We start from the raw sequence: 21875 nt of genomic DNA, 5'->3' as shown, positions 1-21875 counted from the left end.
AGCTGATGTAATTTCAGCTGACTATTGTTTGGTATGTTAAGTGGGGAAATACTACTGCTGTCATCTGTTAATACGTGTAAAGAAAACATGTAAGCTCGCAACTCTTGTGGTACTGTAACACTCATGCTGATAAGAAATCTCTTAATATTTTAGGATGCTCTTGCTCTCATCAGATTAGATGATCTTTTTCTAGAATCGTTTGAAGTTACAGATGGTAAGTAGCTTCTACTGCGGTACTCAAGTAGTCGTGTGTACCATCTGCAAATACATTTTTTGTTCGGGTTTTTTTCCCCCGCTCCACTTGTGTCACTGTCACTTATCCCCAGGGATCAGGAAAACCTTCATGCCAATACATAGAATTATTGTCTAGGTACAGGCAGGTGGAAAGGGTTGTCATTTTTTAAGATGTCCCAACCACACCCCCCAAACCTTTATCCTTAAAAGCATGTCACTTGATCAGGCTGATTGGATTTTTCTTGTCACAGCGTAAACGTTGTTTTAAACTTAAAAGGTGACATGGAGTGTTTTGGGGAATACGTCCGCTAGATTTTTAAACTGGAATGGGCTTTGTTCCTCCCACTATCCTGACAGCGAGGGGTGGGAAGTAGGCAGCAGAAACACTACTTCACGTATTACTGGGACGCCTTGGAGCAGGCTCCGAGGAGAGCAGCGTCTAAGCACGATCCATTTCATGTCTACCGGTGTTAATTGTGTGCACTCTGGCTTCGCTTCTTTCCTCAACCTTAATTGCTCAGTAATGAAGAGAATGCCTTCCGCTGCAGTTCTGTATGAGAATTTCTCTCTGACGCCCATGGTCACGTACCACTGGATGCGATTTTCACTTCTAGTCATATAGGCGACTATAGGTACATACATATATATATTACCTATTGTAAAGTTCCTTTCGCATTACTTAAAATGAGTTGTTTCCAGTAACTTGAACAAGGGAAGCATTACAGAAATACACACCACCGCTGTTTTACTGAGTGCGTTATTCTCCTTTTAGTCAAACCTTTGAAAGGCGATCATCTGTCAAGAGCAATAGGGAGAATAGCAGGCAAAGGCGGCAAGACAAAATTCACTATAGAAAACGTAACCAGGACACGAATAGTTCTTGCTGACGCGTAAGTATTGACTGACTTCCTTCTAGGCAGAGCACAGTCCCCAGCTGAAACCATGTCCTCTTCCAGGACCAACGATAACTTGAATTTTTTGAAACTGTTGTAGAGCAGTAGTAAGACAAATTATTTAGGTGTTACTTTTAATGAACGCTAACTGTTTGAGTATTTATTTGAACTTTTGAGAACGATGACAATGTCAGCAGCACACCTAGAATTGAGTGATTCTACACAGCGTAAGAATTCCTTTTTACGAATAATCAAAGTTGAACCCACCAACCCTGCCAACAGTTTTTCTCCTACAGCTGCTACACTGTTAAAGTTGCAAAATGTAAATCGATTTTGTAAAGGATTTAGAAGAGCACAGGTTCTGTGTTGCAGGTTTTCTGATTTTGAGTGTTTGGGAGTTTTTAATTACAACTGCAGAAAAGGAACTAGTCCACTCATCTGAAATTCCATGTTCATCTCCCACCTCCAACTTAGATGCTCTATTAACTATGTAATCACAGGGAGGTTTTTTCCCATTAATGCTACTTTGACTGCTTTTTTACAGGAAAATTCATATTTTGGGATCTTTTCAGAACATTAAAATGGCACGAACAGCAATTTGCAATCTAATTTTAGGTAAGTCCTGTTATCTAATCTTCTCCGTTACATACATAGATCTTGCAGTCTGAGAAACTGCTTTCTGTGGGCCTTACCTTCTTCCCTGGTGAGTCCACACCTGCATTTGGAGCAGGCAGCTTGCTGGGAGTTGTCTTGTTGCCTTAAGAGAAGGGTTTGGGGAAGGAGCAGGGAGCCCAGGCTTGGTTTCTGGCTCCACCTCTCCGTGGTGCAGGAGGAAGATTTTCTGCTTCTTGCTTTGGCTGCAGTATTCCCCGAGGGGCTATTCTGAATGCACGGTGTAGAAAGCCAAAGGGGCCAACCCACACCAACAGCAGAAGCTTAACTCTGCGCTTGCAGTAATAGACAGGGCTAACCTTGATCATCCTTCTCGCCCATGGGCTTATTTCTCCACTTTTAACACAGACATGAGAGCAAAACATCTGTTTCTGTGACGTTATCTTGTTTGCTGACTGGACTTGTGCTTTCTTCTGCAGGAAGTCCTCCATCAAAAGTTTATGGCAACATTCGGGCAGTGGCCAGCAGGGCAGCTGAAAGATTCTGAGCTGCAGCACAGCTGCACCACCAAGGACTGGGGCTGGGAGTCGTGGTTTCTGTACGCACGAGAGGCCTGGAGCTACGCAAGCACTCGGTCTTCTGCTTGATTTGGAAGCCCAGAATAAAACCGGGACTGTTTGTGCAGTCTAATTTCATTCAGACATGCTGTCTGATTTGAACACAGTATTTCTGTATAGTCATTAAAAGTTACATTAAATTGGTTGTGTCTATATCAGAAGTATGGGTACCTCAAACAAAATCATGCTTCATTACTGACTTTGTGAACATCAAAGTATTAAAGAGACTGCTCTGAGGACATCAGAAGGCCTTTGAGTTTGAGCTTAAAGGAATCAGCGTAGTTAAGTGTTTATAACCACACATCAAGGATCAGTATCTTCCTGGAAAAAGGAAGTGTCAACTGGAATGCAAAGTTCAATGGCAGGCTGCCCAACGAGTCTCTGCTACTGATGGGACAATGTATCACACAAAAATGGTAAGAAGACAAAGAGGTAAATTGTGTATTTGAATCCTAGAATCCACACCTATATAGGTGTTTGTTTTTTTTTTTTAGTCTCTCACAAATGATCTGTAAGGGCAGCCTAGCGCAGCTAAGAGCCTCCACGTTAAGTACATGCCAGTGTACCAGAGCACAAACAACTGTAAAGTGCTGTCTCCTCCTTAAAATGCGACATGCATGCAACAGAGCAGGGGGAGAGATGGCAGAGCCCAGCCACAGTCCCAAATTGCCTTAAATGTGGGCCCTTTTCTCCTGACCCTGCCAGCCAAACTTGTTACCAAGTCTCTTGCAAAATAATTCAGTTTAGGTTTGTGAACAAAAACAAATGAAATGATCAACAACACTAGAAAATTGCATAAGCATTTCTCTCGCTGTCCGAGTTTCCAATGCAGCGCTTTATAGTATGGGATGATTATTATCACTAAATTCATTCAAGCGTTCAATTGCTAAGAGATTTTGGACTTGCTGAGTTACCTAAATGTACAGCTCTCAACAGTCTGAGCTACATGGGGGAGAGTGTGTCCATTTTGAGCACCTCAAGGTAAAACAGCGCACCTACCCGGTTAGCACATTTTCTGTCCATTGGTTGCTTTTGTCACTTATCTCAATTAGCTTGAAAGATAAGGGGAGAGTGAGGCAAGGACACAAAAAAGTAATCTAGTCTTTATCCTAAAGCAGGTGCATACCGATCCCGACCAAAAGCAGTAGAAAGGGAGAGGGCAGCACACAGAAGGCCCAAACAACTGCAACACAAAGAGCAACAGCAAACGGCTTCTGTGCTGCTTCTGTAAAGGACGTGCCTGCTACAGGGAGGATTGTTTTCACCAGCAGAGCTCTCGGACCTTTCCTTGAGAAAGAAGCCACCTTTCATTCTCCACCTACGTTAAGGTTAGGGTTTTTTTTCTTATTTTGTTTTTTAAACCACCTTCCACTTACCACAATCATTCTGAATTTAGTAGGATTTAAAACAAGGTATTTTATCCAATTCACACATGTAGCAAAGAGAACCAGATGTGCCTGTTAGGAAAAAAAACCGTAAGTGGTCTCGAAACACTGAAATGAAGCCTGGAAGTATTCAGGGGACTGTCTTCACCCTGTACAATTTTTCAATAAATCTTCATAATCAAAGAGGGGACAAAAACTAACAGCAGCAAGTTTTCCTTCCTTCAGAGCAGGGTGCAGAGCTGCTTTAAGTTGAACAGGAAAGGTCTAGGTAAGTACTGAAGCACCCCAGCCAAGGTTCAAATATTTTATTTTGTATTCATATAGTATGAAGGTTCTTATAGTTCCCACAACATATGATGTAGCATGCAGAGGAAAAACTAAACATTCAACATAAATCATTTTTCCCCACACAAACTAAAAAAAAAAAAAAGCCTCATTCCCTCCCCTTCCAACCCCCCTAAGGAAATAACATTAGCACTAATTTCTATAATGCCAGCCAAGATATGCACAAGCAAGTAAGAGAAATCGAAAGCATTTGCTAAAATGTTTGTAACAAATACTTATGTACAAAAAATTCACAAAAGACTAGTTCCCCCTTGAAGCAGAGCACATGGCAGTTGACACTGGAGCAGATACAACCACTGGCTGGGATTATAAGCCACGTACTGATCCAGAGGAAGAAAAGTTACATGTAGTGGAGATTTTTGTTTTGAACATTAACATTTACCAAAGTTTGGCAACATTATCTTTTAAATTATGCAAATTATGTAAACAAGAGGAACATTTCAAATCGATCTACATGCAAAACTTCATGTCATGCAAGGACACCAAGCACCTGGATTTCTCTCTCACAGACAGAGCCCATGATGTGCAGCACTCAGTTGAAGGAACAGCTATGGCAGACAGGTGCTCGACTGAAGTAGGTTCAGACAACCTGCACTTTCCACTGCTGATTATAAAACAATTTTTTTAATAGAAAAACTACTATACAGGAAAGATGTACTGTCCTAAAAAATCTAGCAAATGTTTTTCTTCCAGCCAATAGTACCATTGCAGAAAAGGGAAGGGATGATATAAAGTTGTAAAACATGGCTCACTACTTTTATATCACACAAATATATCAAGTTACCATCCGTTACAAATTATGATATGGACAAATCTAGAAAAGAAAAAAATTCTCCAGGCAAAGGACTGGAGAACTGCAAGAGGTATAAATTTAGATAGCGTGAAGTTTTTTCCTCCTCTATGGCATAGGTTAACAAGATTTTCCCCCTGTATGAATCCTATATACATATATATATAAAATATTACCAGTTATTTATGCTACCTGTAGTATTCTTTAAATGCAGAGGGGAACTATCATGGTTGAAACAAGAGAATTTAAATGGCAAGAACATTTTTATAATCTAAGTACTGTATAAAATAAGCAGATGGGAATCCTGCACAGTTATGTCGATCCTAATTTCATTAAGCTAAGCACAAGAGAAAATCATGAATGCGTCCAACACCTTGAGCAGCTGTATCTAAAATGAATCCAGAACAGCAGATTTGCCTTAACTTCAGGACAGCTGTAACTGCTCCGCATTCCTAGGTGACGAAATCTAGTGGCCATCAAAGCATTCTGCAGTTACTATATGCACACGAGGGCTAGTTCTTGGCAGTAGCATTAAACTATATTCTCATATTAAGTAGAACTGTACTAAGTTATTTAGCAAAGAGACACAGTCCCTGGTAATATATTAACAGGTATAAATAAACTTAGTCTCCTGTGTTACAAAAAATGTAATTAAGGTGAATTAATAAGAAGCAATGCTTTGTCAGCCAGTCAATATATAGAAACATCTGAACGGTCACAGGAAAAGGAAAAGAGTTGACCTAACACCCAGTTAAAATTTTACATTCTTCTACTATATATATAAAACTGTGTGAAATAAAAGTAAGGATGTATATCCATATATTGAACTGTTAATATTCTGCTTGGCACTTTGTACTCTAGTTTTGTTTCTGAATCAAGTATATTAAATTAAAGCCCACCTAGCTACTACATATAGAAAGCTACATATATATCTATATATAAATACACACACACATATATATATATAGATAGATATTTCCTTGTTATAAAAGATGAAGAAAAATAAATTAAGAAGCCAACCCCTTCCCTTTCTCCACCACACTGATATGCTCTTTCCATCTTTGCTGTCCTTCAGACTTTAAAGTGCTACACCGAGTTATTGAGAGAATAAAAGTTCAATAACACTTAGTTGGCTTCATGAGGCTCATGTTGGAAAATGTGGCTTCACAGAGAAAAATACTTCCATTTAAATACACAGAGAGCATTGCTGGACGTCTTGAGCAGATCTTCAGAGATGGAGAAGAAAGCAAAAGTGTTGGGTGGTGCCCTACAGAGTCACACGTCTACGACCATCTTTTTGTGGATATCTAGGCCTCCTACAACCTGGGAGAAAAATAAGTGTTCATAAATAGATGAGAATCGGAAGTTAGCACGACACAAAGAACACCCGTTATGCAGAAGATGCATTCAGGTCAACCATAATTACAGTACTTCCCCGGCCTCTCCAAACTAATTTACATTTCACAAGTACTGTGTGATATGTGAATGAATTATGTATGAACCAAGGTAATTATATTAGTACAATTTACACACTCAAGGGCCTGAAAAACAGTGTGAGTTACACCATTTTGGCTCTCCTCCCCCATCTCGTATTCTGACTTTGTATTATGTTTCTGCATGTTAAATGAAATGTTAACTTTACTTCTAAACCACCCTGTAAAACCGTGCATCTTTACATGAGAAGCAAAGGGCTTCCGGAAAGGCGGCAGGATTTCTGACAAAACTGCATGCACCCAAAAAAAAAGAAAAACTACTAGTGTTCAAAGCTGTACGATTCATGCACAGAGAAAGGAAAAGGAAAGGTGTGATGTCAGAGGAACACTTTATAATGCTGAAACAAAAGTCAAAGGGCAAACGGTACAGCCAAATGCCACGAACGAAAAAGTATTTTTGTAGATCGATGGCACAAAATTCAAAGAAGGTAAAATGCAAGCCCAAGAGGGTAAGAGATTGTAGGAATGAAAGGTGTCTTTCAGGAGGCCAACAAAAACTGAAGAAATTACAAGAAAGGTAGAGGAAAATCAAACAGTAGTACAAGACCGGAAGTCTGGGCAGAAGCCCAAGGACAAAAGAAAAGAAAGGGCAGCATCATATTCGATGGATGGCTGGAAGACAACAGCCCAGTGCAAGAAGAAAACACAGGTATTTCACTAATCTAGGTGTTTGCAGGCTGCAACTCATTCTGAGTTCTTTGCAGATGACCACGTGTTTTCACACGATGCCATGAAAATAACTGAACTCTACCAAAAAAATATGCAGACAATAGAACCTTTTTGCTTTAATAGTTTGGGGGAGGGCAGATTTTTTTTCCTCTTTTTAGAGCTTGCATTGATCATGAGTATGAACAAGTCACGTTTGAACTGAAGTTGTAAATTCAAAGAGAGTAGGAAACAAAAGCAACACTTGAGTGCCTATCGACTCAAACTGTGCTATCCAGGTGTATGTTCATTAATACACCATTTAAAATTAATGTGTAAACACTCATTGTTGTGATTTTCAAATGTTCACATTTCAATGTGTCATTCACTTTTTTTTTTGAGAGAAGGAATTTAAAACTTGCTGTCAACTAATTAAATATACAACATGGGTGAAAATCAACCATTTAAAGTCTCAAGCACTACATTCAACCATTCTGCTCAGTATTGCCCAAAGTTTTTAGAATGTGCCTTTCAACTGTTTGTCCTTTTTCAAGAGCAGCACTTGAGGGGTTACTCTCCCTGTTACTGACACAAATCCCACTACCCTGGCCTTTATAAAATCCCCACGTTCTGCGGCTGGTGATAATCTTCCCAGGCTCTCTCCATACCCTGCAAAGATAAACCTTTCTAAAGGGTGATTTGGAGCAGACACCTAGTTTAGAGATTGGGAGATTAACCTAAAGTTCACCTCTGTGTAACACACCTCTTCCCCCACGCACCACCCCGATAGTGACGCTTTTTGAAGGAGAGATCTGCCATGACATGCTCTGGTTTTACAGCTTTCAGATGGTATGAAGCATTTTTGCCTCCCTCGGCAGACTGTACATGCCTCCCCACCATGCTTTGATTTTTTTTTTCACTCAGTGTATTCTATTAAGCAGCTAGAGACATTTAAAACAACTAAAAGCGCTGTTCCTTTTTTAATCAAATTTAACTGTTGAAAACATGGAAAACCAGCCTCCCACGACAAGCCAGTCACTCATCTTTAGAGCTGCTATTTTCTATCAGCATAGAAACAGGAATCCAATATACATCTCCATGTCAGGCTAACGTTTTTGTCTATATACAGAAATAATTAGGACTGGTCTTGTGTTTAGTATATCACAAAATGACATAGAAATTACTTTGTAGAAGTTGCTGTGCTCTGAACGAAGCGATCTTCCTCAGGCACGCTAGATTCAATGGGAAAGTTCTGAAGGAACCGATTCATGACTTGCTCATGTGTAATAAACCACGTTGCTCTATTGGAAGCCGTAAGACAAAAATACCATCTATAGTAAAGCTGAGTCAAAGGGTGATTGTTGCCAGAAGAAGAAGGTCAGAAGAAACACTCTGCTTTTATAATCTTACCCTTTATACTTTATACCCTTTTTTTCCTCCTTTCTTTTTTTTTTTAAATTCCAAATTATCAAAGTTTTCTTTAGAGGCTACTTACAGCACAGAATTCTTCAAAGGATATTCTTCCATCACCATCCTTATCTGCATTAATTATGGTTTTATCTACAATTTGCTGTAACTGAGTGTCTTTGAGATTGTTCCCAACCATCATCTTCAGCACCTGGAAGAGCTCTCCGTTTGAGATATAACCATCTTTGTCCATATCGTAAATACGAAAAGCAACTGCAGAAGTAAAATATATATATTATATATGTAAAACTTTCAGTAACAAATGTGGTTGGAAAAGAGCAATATACATTCATGTGCTTTGCGTTAACAGTAAGTGATGACACAATCCTGCACAAACTGAGAAAAATACTGCATTTTAAGTGAGATTTCTAACAGCCTTTCAGTTTCATTCTGAGAAACATGAAACATCAGAAAAAATACAATGAATGGTGCTACTATCGAATTTAAAAGAAAAAACCCACTTTAGAAATGTCAATCGAGACTGTTCTAGCACCAGCAGTAAAAGAACTCTATAAACACTGAACTGGAAAATCTTCACCACCACAAGTAAAGCATCCAGGTAGCAGCTCATTTGCAGGCAGGAAAAATTACAACCTTCCAGGGAACAGATGGACCAAAATCCCACCTGGTTACTTTGCTGCAAACAATTTGGCATTAAGACTAAATTCATTTTAAAACATTTCAGTACAGCAGACTTCTTTCCTAAACCTGTATTATGTCGTAGTTATTGAAAGCTACATCCATGACTGAACCCATCCCTTCCCCACTCCAAAAGCTTGGGTCACATTGTGTTCCTGAGAAGTAGTTCTCAAACAATAATTTAGTGCTGTTCTACCGTAGTAGCAAAAAATTTAATATTATTCTTATGCTCCCATAAAGCAAAGCACATTAACAGTTCTGTGAGCTAAGTATCCTTGAATTTTTTTTTTTTTTTTTTTTTTAAAAATGGGAAGCAACTGCAGATATTCAGAAGGCAACCTCCTCAAACATTCCCCGCAGAAAAAAGCGCTGGCAAATTCTTCACACAAATGACAATGTGTGCAAAAGCTTAAAATCTACCCTCATGATTTCCCATTTTTTAAAAGAATCTGGATTTGCTGATTTCTCAGTGTTAACTAACAAAAGTATATTTCAGAGGATCAAAAAATTTTTGCTAAGGAAAATCAAAATACTTACACCTCAACTTCTGTTCCTTATCTCCTTTGACACTGAACTGGGAGACTCCTTCTATAAATTCTAAAGAATACAAGAAAAACATTTACAAAAAAGTGTATTTTTTAATAAACCAAGGAAATCAACATTCAGAAATTTTTAGAAATTGTAAAAAGACTGTAAATTACCTTAAGATCTTTAAAATATTTTGTACCTTGTGACACCTAAGTGTCCACATACTTTGATATTTTAGTGTTCTTTAGTGGAAGTACTTCAAATCAAATAATCAAATACTGTGCTTGTTCACACCAGTATTTAAGTAATTCTGAACTCGACTTTCACCAGAATCCAATATAAAACTCCACTGAGATCTCTACTAAAGCTACTCCAGTGGGGATTCTAATTGTACAGTTCCTCTCAAGACTGGTTTCTCAACTTAAAGCAAGAATTACATCAAACTGAAAACTGCTCTAGAACAAATTCCTAAAAAAAAAAAATTTCCATACGAAATAGGGTAACAAGAAAATTCACACTGTTTAACGATGAAGTCATTATCCCACGAGCAAACTCTTGAGTTGCCAAAAAAATAAAACCCTGGCAAGTGATGCTTCTGGACGAGATCCCATAACTAGATTTCCTAGAGCTTTGGGTGGTAAAAATGACAACGGTGCAAAACTGCAAGCTAAACTACGGCATAGAGATAATACAGAGGTATAGCAGTATAGGTTGAAAGGCCTACTATCGTTTCAACAAATTTTATGAAATTAAATCAAGAATTCCTATATGATTTATTAACAAAATGCTTGACTGATAAAACTTGATTTTTTTTTTTTTTTTTTAACCATTATGCGTGAAGATTAATCTAAAAAATGTTTAGGTCTTTCAACAAAAGAACGCAAGTTTCCTCAGACTAGTAATTTTCTTTTTCATAGAACCACAGAATAGTTTGGGTTGGAAGGGACCTTTAGAGATCATCTAGTCCAATCCCCCTGCCATGGTCAGGGACATGCTTCACTAAACCAGGTTGCTCGAAGTCCCATCCAACCTGACCTTGAACACATCCAATGATGCGGCATCCGCAACTTCGCTGGGCAACCTCTTCTAGTGCCTCACCGCCCACATTGTAAAAAATTTCTTCCTTATATCCAATCTAAACCTACTCTTTTTCAGTTTAAAACCTTTCCATTGAGCTTCCCTCTGAGACAGAAATAAAGAAATTAAATGAATCAAACTTGGCCAGACGACAACAATAGAATTCATTGCCATTTACTGCAGCAGCAGCATTTTACTACACAAAATTGATTTTGACAACTTCCTGTTCCCACCCAAGAGGAACAGCTCTTGATAATTACATTAATCACAGTTCAATGTCACATACAACATAGCATCATTTTTCATCACTGCCTGTTTTTCACAAGGGGATTTTGAACAATTACATACAACAATTACTGCTTCGGAAACTGATACCAAGAAAAAGTCTCAAAACCTCAACATTCCAGTTACACTGTAGTTCTCCCTATAGAAATTTAAAGGGGTTTGTAAAGGTTAGCAGCTTGTGTATGTTAACATTTTATTTAAAATGTCAGCCTGTCAATGTAAATAAGATGTAATAACTTTCTCCAAATAAAAAAAAACCTCAAGAAAAGCTGATTAACCTTTTCTAGTCATGAGCAATAAGAGATAATAAGTATTACCTTGAACAGAAGTTACAGACATTATCACTTCTAAGAGTCAGTGACTGTTTTAAAATAAACTAGTAATGAAGATTATTAACCTGCTGGCCCTTTTGATCATGAATATTTAAAATAAGTCTAAAATTTTGGCGGAATGTACTAAATGAAAAGTTTTGTTTTTCACTTGAGTTGTCTACCTAAGATCATAAAAAGAATCGTGTAAAGGAAGTATCAACAGAAAAATTTGGACCACTTTCACAATTTAGAAAACTGTTTTCAAAATACTCCAAAAGAGATCTCATAACAACATTTGGATAAATACAACTTATGCACAGACACACCACTTACACAGTCCACCCCCACTTTTTTCGTAGTCTCTTCAGCCTAAGAATATACTTCAGATAGCACCACAATTAAGAGTCTGAATTAGTGTACTTTAAGAGATACTTAATGAGTAGTCGTAAATCAGTAAGACCTGGAAAACTATTACTAAGTAATCTGCTCTTTTAAGCATTTCATTCAGGAGTGCGTTGCCCTAATGCGCCAGAGAAACTAGTTTTACTGGTATTCAGTTTCACTAGGAATTAGTACCTTATTTTGATTAACAAGTTTTCTTCATCCCTCCTTTCTCAGCTGAAGCAAAATTTGAATTCCAAAGGAATTCTGACCCCCTGTCACAAAGCACTGTGTCTTACCTTTGAAGTCCACTTCTCCATTTCCGTCTGTGTCAAATATATCTATTACTCGCTGTACTAATGGGTTCTGTTGCAATTCAGGTAAAGACATGAACTCTTCCACGCTCAAAGAACCAGAGTTGTCCAAATCAAGCTTCTTAAATCTCTTTCCTAGTCGTTTTATCTCATCAGCATCAACTGAAAGGAGAAAACCACACCTATTCTCAGAAATGCTTCAGTAAACCCTTTGCCAGTTAAACACAATGCATATTTCTTCATTGCTTTCCTACCAGAATTTCTCCTACTTTATTACAACTATTAAACACTCTCACGGAAGACTATAAAGATCACGTCAAATTCTGAGGACAAACACAAGCCTTTTCATTTTATTTTAAATAAACCTTACCTTTTTTTCTCCCTGCACCAGCCATAATACAGTTAGCCTTGCGACTCACCGAATACCACATGCTGACACAACATTTTTAAGGATTGAGGATGCTTAGCTAGTTCTTAGTCATACAGCTCTTACAAATACCAGGTATAAAGAAATTAAAGAAGAGAACGAGTTTTCTTTGAAGGAGCTAGCATTATGTTTACACTAGACTAACATAGTAAGTTAGAAAGACAACTGTATTAGTAAACGTATTTGCAAAACTAGTGTTTCTTCAGCACACCAAACACGAGAGAGCTCCTGGGGTACGTGCCGAGTTAAGCAGGTTAACACAGCCCCACTGTTGACCAGTTATCCCTCACCTACTCAAAACATCACCCAGACAGACCTAAGATACAGGAAACAGACATACCTGTAGCCATGACCAGCATACATCTATTTTTTTTTGTCCCAGAAATTAAAGCAGATTCAGGTTCTGCAGCAGTACCACTTCATCTATCTTCTTCAAATTTAAGAAGAATCTCAGTTAAAGCATACACCTAGTACCCTACTTTACACCTCCGATTTTGCCAGGAGTAGACTAAACTGTGAATCCATAAAAATGACTAAAGAAATCTTGTACTCTGTTACTGGTGAAGAGTTTGAAAAATTATCCCCGTAACAACCTGAAAATTCCCTATAAGCAGCTTGATTTTATGAGACGAAAGTTAGTTCACAAACTGCTCACCATCTTTGGGTATGAAGGAGGAACTAAGGTTCTTAGGAAGTCCTAGAAAGTGGCCAGCCTACAGCAAACATCTCTTACAGAACCTGAAGCTTTCAAACTCCCCGTACCAATTTCTTTCCTAACACGAACAGTCTCCTCAACATTTCTTAGCTCCATTTACTGCGTTTGCTCCAACAGTAAACGAAATTGTTTCTTAACTTCTACAAGGCACATACATACCACCTGATCCACTTTACATCACATTAATACCTTCTTAGGCTTTTGTAAAAGTACAGCATAAAAACAAACAGCACTTAGTCTTTCCAGTACGTAAGGTCAGCTAACACGCAGAGCTTTATGTTTGGAAATTGTAGCCGATTCAGAGACCTGATCCTCTACCAAAGCAGTAACAAACTTCCACTTAAATTTCTTGATATCCTTGTCTAGAAACCAACCAGACACAAATCCAGAGATACACACAACTGCACATTTCAGAATGAAAGGGAGAGAGCGCACCGGAAGTCCAGAAGCACAAGATGATTTTCTGTAAAGACTTATTTTGCCTGAATACTAAATTCTGACATTCTGCAGTTAGTCAGTCTTGGTAACTGCTTGCAACTACAGAGGCAGAGGGCAAAAAAGGGTCGATACTTCCAGAACAATCTTCCCTTTGCTGTGCCAGCAAGTGACAGACCTGATTCTGCCTCTAGGGCTATAAAAATAAGGCTAAACAGCATTTGCAGAGGCTTCAAGTGGTTTCCTCAGCTTCCAGTACGCAATTTGGTATTTCAATTAATTAGGCTCTCAACTGCAATAAAGCCGCACTCCTTTTTCCACCAGTTTACGCAGAAGCCTAAACACGATTGAAGGTGTGCGCTTAACAGCACGACACTGCACCGCAACGTCAAGAGCACATTACTGTCGGCACAGCTACACAGAAACCCCTCTGGATCACGCGAAAGGAGCCGTGTCACCATATGGTAAGCTGTATGTAGAACACAATCATGAGACTAAAAGACGACAGTATTAAAAGGGAATGGCAAAGCAGAGCTTCACTAGCCATTAGCCCAAGTAGTTGCTTATGAGTTCTGCCAGCACAAAATGCTTCTTCTCACCAATACACTGAAGGTATTTGCCAACTCTTGCTTCTGTCCACGGAAACTCCTTAGTTTCCATTTTCCTGAAAATCTTAAAACCGTAAATGGAGTCAGTCAGTCTTTGAATATCTACCCTCACTCCCTGCCCTGCTGCCCTAAAGTTATCAGACCACTACAGTTTAATGCAAAGCCAGCACCTTGGCAAGCTGTTAACATGGGAATCTCATTTTTACTGCAAGCTCTGCTCCAGACTTGCGACTTGCATAGAAAGAGTTAACATCCTAAAAAAATCCTCACAGCATAAGCATTTGAAAAAAGCACAAAAACATTAAGCCTGGCTTGTCACACTGCATATGTAAACACACTTTCCAATGTAAAATGAATGTATGAATAGATACAATTTATACCTATATTACAATAACGTACATAAGGACTTGTCCAGCCGTGACATCAGTCTCTCTCTGCTTTTATTAGTCATGTTTAAAATGATGCCTGGTCCAACCACAACTCTCCTGCTTCCTTACCTGGACTAGGAAATCACAACATCTTTCAAGTAACTGGCCATTATTTTGTTAAGACAAATCCCCCACAAATGATCTATAGTTGAAATCAGAAGTTTGCAACTGCACCTAGAACTCATGCTGGAAAACCCTGAAATACGTTCTGTGAGGGTTACTATTAGAACTATTTTCCTACTGGAAAGAAAACAAGAAAAATAAAAGGTACATGCATTATTTCTTTCTTTAGAAAAATTAACTTCACTTTAAAACACTTTAAAACTAAACGTTTTAGCAAGTTGAAAGTATTATCTATAGTGTATATAACGCACTGTCCTCCTCTTAATCAGATCAGTGAAATGTCACTTCCAATACTAATAGAAAGACTAGCACTGACTAAAATTGGAAGATTGAAGTGTCCTAAGGAACCTGAAATACTTCATGGTTCTGTACTTTCACAAAAATGACTATGGAGAAAAATGAAAGAAGCATTAACATAGCTGGATCTTTTCTTCCTTGCCACACAAACTAACGAGTTAGCTAATCGCAAGTTCTGAAACATTTCTAACTTACACTTCAGAAAACCCTAAGTATCAGAACACAGCAATAAATCTTTACAAATCAGGATGTAAACAAACAGATGCCTGAGCCAGGACTGCAGACCAGCAGTCATTAGATAGCATCAATTGCTCAGAACCCCGAAGCAGCATTAAGCAAAGTCTTATTTCATGACTCCAACCCATTTCCTGGTTTGGGAGCTGAAGTCCACAGTATTTTTCCTCACAAATATATAAGCAAAGTCTGAAAGTGAGACCCAGAGTTCTGTCGATGTTCTGCTGTGAAGTGGAGCTAATTACCACGTATGCAGTCAAACACTGCTACATAGCTTTAAATTATTACAGCTGGCACAAAATACAGACAAGACCAACCCTGCCATCACACTGGCCTGCTAAAGGAGAGAGATAAGATCTTCCACGTAAGATGTGCTAAGAAAAACTTTTGCCAGAAAGGTATTTTATCTCAAGCTAATCTATCTCTAGCAGGAGATCTGAATTAAAAAAGAACATTTTATTGGGACATTCAGAAACTGATCCACCGCACACAACGTTAACAAGCGATACTGCACTGAAAATACATCTGCTGGGTATATGAACGACTGTTCAGTGAACCAGCCCTGCATTTGCCATTAGCCAGATACTTAAATTTACAAACCAGCAATGCTTAAGAGAAGATAAAGCACCAATTTATTTTTTTCCTTTAAAGATCATAGTCAAGAAGGTCAAGATTATGGATGATAAAGACAAGAATCAGACAATGGGAAGGGGAAGAGGTTGAGAGGCATGTAAGAATATTTCTCAAGAATGTTCTGTGTGTTTTGCTGAAGTGTGGCAAAGCAACAACTGCCTAAATCATGAAATTAAAGAAGAGTCTTCATACTAAAAAATGTTAATTACTCTTTCTCCACACATAACATACATCCAATTTCACAGCTCACACAGTCAATTCCAGTTCACCTGCAATACAGAGTCCAGGTACAGATGCTAAGCAGCAGTTTCTACTAGAAATGGGCATTACAAATTTCTCCTTCCCAACCTTGAAGCATTCAAGCAAAGGGTTTGCCTGCATTAGAGAGCCAAGAGAGGTTCTACACTCGGGGGAAAAAAACAAGTCAAAGAACAGAAATTAGTATCTCTGCCAAAAGCTGACCAAATATCAACCTCGTGCAACATTTTGTTTCTGGCAATGGATGACAGTACTTGGAGGAGAAAATAATGAAAAATCAAAGTAATTACAGAAATAGGAAAACTTCCTATTCATGAGCATAAAAGCCTCTATTTGTAATGAACATATATGGATAAAACCAACATCTGCAGATCAGTGTTTCCTAACTGACTGTGTAAGAATTGCGTATCAAAACAATTTCATTATTTTTCCTTAAATATGTTACAAGCACCTCATCTACCTTTAAAATCCTTTCCACAAGCTGAAATTTCAAAAGCTTATACACTTTAAAAAAGTGATATTTCAGTAACATCTTTGTCTTCATAAAATAGCTTTTACAATAAAATAATAAGAATATAAAATAAGGGATGAATGCATTACACTATAAGCCTTATTTTAAATTTGCATAGGTTTTGTCTATTCTTTCTTCCTTCAATTCAGTCGTCACTTCTGCTGATTCTCTCTGCCTGGGCTGAACTCCCCTAAAACACATGTAGGTTTTCTGGGGTTTGGATTGGTTTTTTTGTTTGTTTGATTTGATTCGGATTTTTAAATGAAAACAGCATACATTTATGTGTAAGAGCAAATTTCAATAATATCCTATTCATTTTTTGTCCAGATTTCCTCCCCAAATGCGCATATACAACAGTCCTCATCTATGATGGATGTACCCCTTTTTACAAGACCGCTTCTTCCTCAGTATTTAACAACAGCCTGACTTTCTTAAAATTTCACATAGCTATCACTGAAGAACAGAGTACTGAATTAAGTTTTCAGAGCCTGAACAAAATACTACTTTTCCTTCTTCTCTAAAGGCTCCTTACAGGCAACCTAGTGCCCACACAAACATCCTGAAGCTATACTGGAAACACAAGGCACAGAATAGTTCAGATACCGTAAAGGTTTACAAGCCAGAAGGACTGATGGTGGCAGTAGCAGACAGAATTTTACAAGACAAGCTCAGGAGACCAGGACAGAGATGAAAACACTAGGAAATCCAAGGAGGTTCAAGTCCACAATAGTGTAAACAGGGTGATAACATCACTGAGCAAAATAAGGAGGATCAAGCTTTGTTTACATCATTTGCGGCAGAGCTTGCCTGTGACTCATCACAGCGGTCTGAGCTTCCTTGAGCTCTGGCCGCAGCGAGCGTTCCTCTAACCTCAAACTCAAGTTAGCCTTTTTTGTGCTTTGCTCACCAGCTGACATGAGGCTCTACGCTTCCTATGCTTTTCAGCAGAATCAAAAAGTATCCCATCAGCCTGGCACTGATGCCTGAGCTTACAAACTTACTAACTGGCTTGAAATAATACCTGTAAATGTTTTTCTTTAAAAGGCTTTGCTGGTAGCCCTATAGAAACATCAAATTATTCACTGTTTTAAAGCACACAGAATTATTTATTTCAAAATCCATTTTGAATTTCATTCATCTTGTAACTAAGACAACAAGGTGCGTTTTTTTAAGCACTTCCAGGATTTTTTGTTGAAGAACTATCAGTATTTTCAAAAGATTCCTCTTCCATCCAAGTATTAAAATTCTAGAGCCAACAAGACCTGCTTCGTATCTTGAATTCATTTGCATACATCTAAAAATGTGATGAATCAGGTTAAAATGCAAGAATTCCATGCTTCCAAGAAACCACATGCAAATGCTTTGTGTAACTCCCGTTTTAGTACAGTAGCTTTATCTTTCAGCTGGACACTCTCTAATCTGTTGATACGTATTACTGAATACCCCACTCCGTTCCCCCAGAACAGCAGAGGATGATCCATGATGTTTTAAAACAATTGTTTGTTTCAAGCTGCTACTCGTGTAACTGATTCTCAGATAGTATTGTAAAAAGCATTCAAGTGGCAACTCAAAAAGCTTCATTAAAAGCAAATTTCTGGAGTGCAAGGTGATCTACGTTGAAAAAAGTAGTTTCCGAAAATTTGTTTTAATGATATTTTTTCCAGTCAATGTAAAGATGCATGGCTAGATTGCTATTAATATGAAAGTCAAAAGTAAAGAATGCCTTAAAAATACAGATCTCCGAGTGATATTTAACAGGATAATTGCTCATGTATTCAGAAGCACTGTACATCCATTGCTGCAGAGTACACAACACTTATACAGGCATCTGCGAAGTGTACAAACCCTAGAAAAGCTGTATATCTCTTAGCAAAGAGGTACTGAGCACTTCTGAAATGTAAGTGTTTACCTAAACGTTTAAACCTGTATTTAAAAGGTTGGCTTTTCAGATACTCTTGAAATACTGGCTCAAAGTTATAACTAACAAAAACCAGACCAGAGTGTGGTCACAGAGAGCCTAGTTTCCACGTATTTTTCAAATATGAGATCATTATAAACACGAATATTGCTAAGGTATCAGAAAAAAGATTTTTGTAAACAAAACATGTTCTGAAATCTATTTTAAATGTTACCAGGTTAAAAAAAAAGTTTTCCCCATAGAACAGATTGCAGAGATCTCAAAATAAAACAGCCCTTCAGCAAAAGCTCTCACCTCTATCTACAGTCTTGTCTGATTCACGAATATAATGTTTCAGAGGGGCAACCAAGACAGCCATTTCGGTCTTGGAGATCAGATTTCAAAAGGATGACGCCCTTGAGAACACATTCAACCACTTGTCTTGTATATGCTTACACGCAGCTGGCCTAATCCTTTTCATGACTTCAGATGTGTCAATTACAATTTCCTAAGTTAGAAGACAGATACCCATCTCCTTATCCGAAAAACAAAACATACTATAAAATATTGTTTATACTATAAAATACTATACTATAAACTATTTTCTACTATAAAATACTATACTATAAAATATTGTTTACTATACCATAAAATAGTTTTCTTCCTGTGAAGATTTTCTTACAGATAATCTGACATAGCTTGGCTGACATCAAATTTTCACCACGTAAAACAGCACTAGATTTTCAGTAATTTCTCAGACACAGCACAGCCGAGAAACAAAATCATATTGTTTTAAGGAATCCAACAACACTAATTCACCCACTGAAGAGAACTGATGTTCCAAAATGGAAGGGTAGAAAGAATATTCTTGACTATTTAAAAGAGTGGATCCTCTGCATAGTATCCTGAATTTGCCAACTTTAAAACAAAATTATTCTTTTAAAACGAGACCAAAATAACGACTACAGTGCCAGGCAGAGGTTATGACCCAGTGCCACCATGCAGACAGCATAAATACATTATTGCTAACCAACAGCCTCCCAAAACTCTAACCATTCAAAATCCTTATCAAATTATTTTCAAAAACCTTGTCTGGTCTCGCCCTGAAAAGCTTTGGTCCTGTCAGTGACAACTACTTGGAAGCAGCGTGAACGTTTAAAGAACAAGGTGAATACCTACTTAGTGGACTTATTCACAAGACACGCTACCATTCACATCTGTGCCCCAAACCAACCCTGCTCTTTCAGGATATTCAGGCATGCAGAATCTTTAAGCACAGTGCAATCATTCCAGTGATTAGGCACAATCAGGCAAAGGGACATCTGTGATAACTACGTCTTCCCTAGTGTATGTTGCCCAAAGAAGCAGCTTCCTCTATACTGTGAGAAGGGCCATCAAAGCAGAAAAAGCTTTAATTATGCAAAACCTCAGATCTACACAACAATATCTTCAAAATACAGTTTAACTACTGAACATAATGCGGAAATCTTCTCTTTCGCTGCAATAAAAGGGGGCAAACAAGCTCGCTAATGAAACTCTAGGCTGGCAGTAGCTACCAATGAATATAGCTTGTCCTAGAACCAAAAGTTAAGGACAGCAACACACTGCGTACAACTCTGGCAGAGACGTCTCTAGTTTAAAAAAAAAAAATCTTCAGAAGCCAGTGCTGAGCACAGTTTGTCCCTAAGGAAAATGACCAATGGAGCAGTAACCCAAGATCGATATATACGATCCAAAAAAAAGACTACGAAGTCTTCGTCAAATATGAAAGCTCCACCCACATATCCGTATTTAACAAAATACACACTGAGAGCCTAACACAGCAATGTAGTGCTGTGGATAAGATTCTCAAGTGTTTACAAACTGATGACTCAATTCAAGTGGACATGTATATCAAGCATAGAGGATTTGCACATTACTAGCAAAAGCCTCATTTCTCTGAAACATTTATTTAGAAAGAGATTCCTCCATGATTATTTATTTTGTATTACTGTTTGACTTGTGAGAGCTGGAGTTCAGTTATGACTAGCATTGCAAAAGCAGCCTAGAAGATAGTCCCTATTTTGAAGAATTTATTATCTTGTTTAAGAACAAGATCTGATTAACTGAAGAATGGGAATTTTATCAAGCATACATACACAGGTCTACACATGATTTAGTGCTGAAGAAAAACATTCAAGGAAAAAAAAGAGTTAAAAATAAGTGCGCTTAGCATAACACCACAGGGACACTTCACAAGACAACCCTTTCTTTGGTCAGCTTTAGGCAAGCAATACTTTGTTATTTTTACAGGGTAGACTAACCCCGTGAGACGGAGCAACGAATTTTATGCTCACGTGGCCAAAAGCGAGTAACACCAAGTGGCTTCTCACCTAAATGCCTGGCTGCAAGCATACACAGGAAAAAAATGCTCTTTTAGCCTCAACCTCTCTTTCCTCTGAGGGTGCAAAGACAGCTTCGGCAATATACTTCGCTCCTAACATAGCACACACTGCACCACAAGCTGTTCCACATCTCTGAGGAACTGGCACTGGGACTGATGGAAAAGCCCCACCAGTTGAACTACCAGTTTTAATGCTTCACTGTACAGACATCAAAACTATCATGTTTGTTTCGTATTCTAATGGAAAAATTGAAAAAAAATCTTTATAAGTGATTTTTTTTTTTAGAGATGGACTGATTTTTTATTTTACAGTCTAACAGCAAAAGCTGTATTATTTCAAATTTTCACCTTTCAATTTTACTCTTTTGGTTAGTACATAAACTGCATAACTTTTCAAGCAGTAAATTCAGTAAATTCATACATGAAAGTTGTACATATGGATCTCCAAATAAGATTAACCTCTCTAACAATATAATGTAGCAATTAAACTTACAGTGCGAGCACATTTCCAAAGGGTAGCTTGCCTCATTTCCCTGAAACACAAAAAAAGAACACAAAGTTGCAATTATTCCCAAGTTAGCTTAGACGAACTGTTTTAAGTTTCAGCACTGTGAAGATCTCGGGCAATACAAGTTAAATGGTTATTTAAAAATATATATATATATTTTAAACCCAACAACCATGGACAGTGTTGTATTTGGATAGGTCTATGTTACCAAAACATACAAAGAAATATGAAACCATTGAGAGGTCTCCTCTGATGAGAATTCCCATGAAAATACCAGCAGTCCACATGATGATAAGAACTTCAATCCCATATTCTAAACTCCAAAAAATCAAACTCACTACTTCTATATTGTTCAAATGCTACTTTTCAAGTTAAAATAACATTTAATTTCAAGACTTCACA

At 38.0% G+C, this 21875-nt stretch overlaps 2 protein-coding genes across 2 annotated transcripts; one reads left to right on the top strand and one right to left on the bottom strand.

Moving 5' to 3' along the window:
• Window positions 1–153: 153 nt before the first annotated feature.
• Window positions 154–2324, top strand: PNO1 (partner of NOB1 homolog (S. cerevisiae); the record flags this gene model as incomplete). Its single annotated transcript, XM_009574631.1, has 4 exons — window positions 154–214; window positions 1007–1124; window positions 1672–1742; window positions 2219–2324. Coding segments are annotated over 4 exons (318 nt in total), but the record flags the coding sequence as incomplete, so codon positions are not given.
• A 1707-nt stretch (window positions 2325–4031) lies between these two features.
• Window positions 4032–21493, bottom strand: PPP3R1 (protein phosphatase 3, regulatory subunit B, alpha). Its single transcript, XM_009574629.1, has 5 exons — window positions 21459–21493; window positions 12002–12178; window positions 9658–9717; window positions 8510–8694; window positions 4032–6199 (listed from the first exon to the last, which is right to left on the bottom strand). The coding sequence occupies exons 1-5, from the start codon at window positions 21469–21471 to the stop codon at window positions 6152–6154; spliced, it is 483 nt and encodes a 160-aa protein (XP_009572924.1). The 5' UTR covers window positions 21472–21493; the 3' UTR covers window positions 4032–6151.
• Window positions 21494–21875: the final 382 nt, after the last annotated feature.

The sequence above is a fragment of the Fulmarus glacialis genome, unplaced genomic scaffold (assembly GCF_000690835.1).
Source record: "Fulmarus glacialis isolate BGI_N327 unplaced genomic scaffold, ASM69083v1 scaffold5213, whole genome shotgun sequence".
In the NCBI taxonomy this organism is placed as follows: Eukaryota; Metazoa; Chordata; class Aves; order Procellariiformes; family Procellariidae; genus Fulmarus; species Fulmarus glacialis.
The sequence above is the reverse complement of the archived record's forward strand: the minus strand, read 5'-3'. Positions and strand labels throughout refer to the sequence as shown.